Source organism: Ischnura elegans, chromosome 10, assembly GCF_921293095.1.
Source record: "Ischnura elegans chromosome 10, ioIscEleg1.1, whole genome shotgun sequence".
In the NCBI taxonomy this organism is placed as follows: domain Eukaryota; kingdom Metazoa; phylum Arthropoda; class Insecta; order Odonata; family Coenagrionidae; genus Ischnura; species Ischnura elegans.
Window position 1 is genome coordinate 79,947,646 of NC_060255.1, and position 3,363 is coordinate 79,951,008.

The following is a 3,363-nucleotide window of genomic DNA, read 5'->3' on the forward strand; positions in this document are numbered from 1 at the left end:
GTAAGAAAACACATCATACATCCACCATGGCATCATTCCATTGCGTTCAGGCAACCATTTACCACGCATTGGATACGCGGTCGACATCGAGGGCCACAGTGTCCATTTGCAGATGGTGTCGGATTCGTCTTCAATATATTGAACTTTCGCATGTGGAAACTAGGCACTCAATTTATTCGTCCCGCCTACGTATTCCACGCTTTGTTTGCGATCTGTGTGATGGACCTCTAATTACTGTTGATCAGCCAGCGCATAGGTGCTCCACGTGTAGGCCTATGGCTGAGGTGTGGAATGGATCGCGGAACGAAGTTAACTTCTGTTTAGCTCCATACTACTGGGGGTATGCAGAGGATGATTCACCGAGTGATATGTCATTTGACGACCTCGTTTCGGCGCTGTTTAATGAGGCGGAGGCGCTTGATTTAGCGCGGAGATTGCCATCACATTCTCCACCGCCTCCGCTTATCCCCATTCCACAGATTGGACGGGTGGAGGCACTTGATTTAACGCGGAGATCGTCATCACATTCTCCACCGCCTCCACTTATCCCCATTTCGCGGATGGGGCGGTCTTACGACGAGGAGACATCATCTCTACCGTCCACAGCATCAGCAGCATCGGGGCGTTCAACACCACCACCGCCCATATCTCGCCTGAGCAGGCCATCCACAACTCAACCATCACCACCACGCCCTACAACTCAGCCGGCGACATCACCATCCCTGCTTGCGGTGCAACCCCCCACATTACCAGCACCGCAGCCGACCTCGCAACCGTTGACGTCTCCATCCCTGCCTGGAGCACATTCCCCCACATCTCCGATGCCGGATACTCAACCTCTTGCTGTAACACCACAGCTTGAAGTTGAGTCGCCCGCATCGCCACCACCCGATACCGAAGGTCTTTGCTCACCATCACCTCCATCATCCCCAGAGCCTACAAATCCACCGCCAAGATCTCCTTCCATTGTTATTCAGTCACCGAGATCATCGGAGGACGATGTGCAGTGGATCCCATCGTCACATTCGCGTGCGTCCTCGGAGGCTCAAGTTCTTGATATGCCTGTTTTACAAAGTGATGGAGCTCACTCAGCTTCTACGTCTGTTATAAAGTCACCTATGAAAAGACTCTCCATTGATGATGAGGTTCCGAAGAAAAAGGTGTGTAGAGATCCTCGGGGGATAAGAGGGAAAAAAAATTTACATGCGCTTTTGTGAGGATTCATGTTGTTTTGGGAGTAGTTTTTTCAGTTAATATTTTTTTGTTTTTTCATATTTTTTAATATCATGATACAATTATTTTTATTGTCTTTAATTTTTATATTATTTCTTGAATTCCTAAATATGTGATTTGTTCCTAAAACTGATTTTTTTGAGAGATTTGTGAATATTTTTCATTTTATTTGATTTTGTTTCAATTTAGTTTCGATGTTCATTGTTTTTTCTGTTCCTCTTTTTTTCATAATTTGTCTTGAAAAATATATAACATATTCAATCTTTTTTTGTTGAAATTTTATTCCTTCAAATTCCTACTCATATTCCTCTCTTTCTGCTGATTATTTCAGAAATTGAACACATTTGTGAATACGACGACCGCATTGTGCAGGCCAGCTATGGTGAAGTTTTGCCCACTAAATTTGCAGTTGCTTTCGGTCAACGCTGTTGTGCGATGCATTCATAAAGTTCGCGAAGAAGATTCGTTACCAAGGATAGAGAACCTTTGCCAAATCCTTCCCATCCCCTTCAGATTTTTTGACAAAATATTTTCCCAAATACTCATGTCTCTGTATTCTCAAGATGGTCCTCTTCAAATATTGGTACAATACTGTTGCCTTCCAATGAGTTTCTCATATTATCAACACTTGTGGGAAAGTTATTTCATTTATACATTTTCCATTAATAATTATTCGCAGACCGGTCTAGACTTATATCCCCATTATGAATGCCTCATGTGTTATAAATTGTCGAGGAATCGAAGAAACGCACATAAATATACAATTTTCCAAAAAGTACCACCATGGACAACACCGCATGAAATTTTGTGGGAAAAAAAATACATAAGGATGTGAGAGATGCCACAACGCAGACTGAAGAATTATTGTATTGATATTATGAAAATAAATAATTATTGTTATCCATTCTTTTAATTTATCACTTGACCTCTACACCCTCAGACCATCATCACCAAGATTGTGACTGTCTCAGTATTCCCATTGGAAAGAGAGGAAAATAAGTGGGAATATGGAGAAATAAGTTTGAAAAACAATTTAATTCATTTCTCTTTCCTCACTTATTTCAGAAATTCAACGCATTTGTGAGCAAGATACTCACAGAATGCAGGCCGGCTAAAGTGAAGTTTACCCCACTGAGTTTGAAAATGATTTCGATTAAGTCTCTTGTGCATTCCATTTATGAAATTCACCCAGTAGAAGATTCATTACTGAAAAACCTTTGTCGATCCCTCCCTATCCCATCCCGTTTTATTGATGAGCAGATTCCCCATAATTTCATTAAACTGTTTACTCAAGAAGGTTCACCGCAGATATCTGTTCAATTCTGTTGTCTGCCACTTCAAGTCTCCTTTTACGTGTACCTGTGGGAAAAGTATTTAATATATACTTTTTCCATGAACAATTATTCCCAGACCGGAGAATACAGATACCCTCATAACGAATGCCTCTACAGTTTCTCATCCTCTAAGAAGTCGCGAGTGGTGCATACAAAATTAAGTGTTCCAAATGTGCGAGCATGGCCAACGCAGCAAGAAGTTTTTTTAGGGGGAAATAAAATTTTTAAGGATGTGAGAGATTTTGCAACGCAGACTGATGAATTGTATTAATATTATGAAAATAAATAATTATTGTTATCCATTCTTTTTAATTTATCACTTGACCTCTACACCCTCAGACCATCATCACTAAGATTGTGGCTGTCCCAGTATCCTCAGTTCATCCACGAGACGTTTAGATTTTCGATATTCATTTGTTTTGCCAGATGGCAGCACCTTCGAGGAAAAATTCAAGATGGCGGAGAATCCAAGATGGCGACTGTCCCAGTATCCTCATTTTTACACTACTGCTAATATTTTTTGTTAAATTATGAATTTTTTTATAGTTATTTCTATAAACCGGGCTTTGCTGTAAATTAGGTCGGTCACGATGGAGTACCTACACTGCTGAAATTCCCATGAAGATTTCATTCAACTTGTAAAAATGGAATGTTAGTAAAGCAATTTAAAATAAATTCCAGCTAAAAAGCCTTAGGACACCTTTACTGAAAATCTTTGTGCGAGATGAGGTGACTTAGGAAAAGAATTTAGTCACCTTACTGTGAGGTAGTCGTTCGCCCGTATCTGAGTCTGGGG

The 3,363-nt window shown here is 40.8% G+C and overlaps 1 protein-coding gene across 1 annotated transcript; it reads left to right on the forward strand.

Annotated features, from left to right (window-relative positions):
* The first annotated feature begins 275 nt into the window (after nt 1-275).
* On the forward strand, nt 276-1,217 carry LOC124166466 (proline-rich receptor-like protein kinase PERK9). Its single transcript, XM_046543996.1, has one exon. It carries the CDS (start codon nt 276-278, stop codon nt 1,215-1,217), a length of 942 nt encoding a protein of 313 aa, XP_046399952.1.
* Nucleotides 1,218-3,363: the final 2,146 nt, after the last annotated feature.

Coding starts and splice junctions, on each gene's coding strand:
- LOC124166466 (XM_046543996.1), top strand. CDS start 276: ATGGCTGAGGTGTGGAATGGATCGCGGAACGAAGTTAACTTCTGTTTA.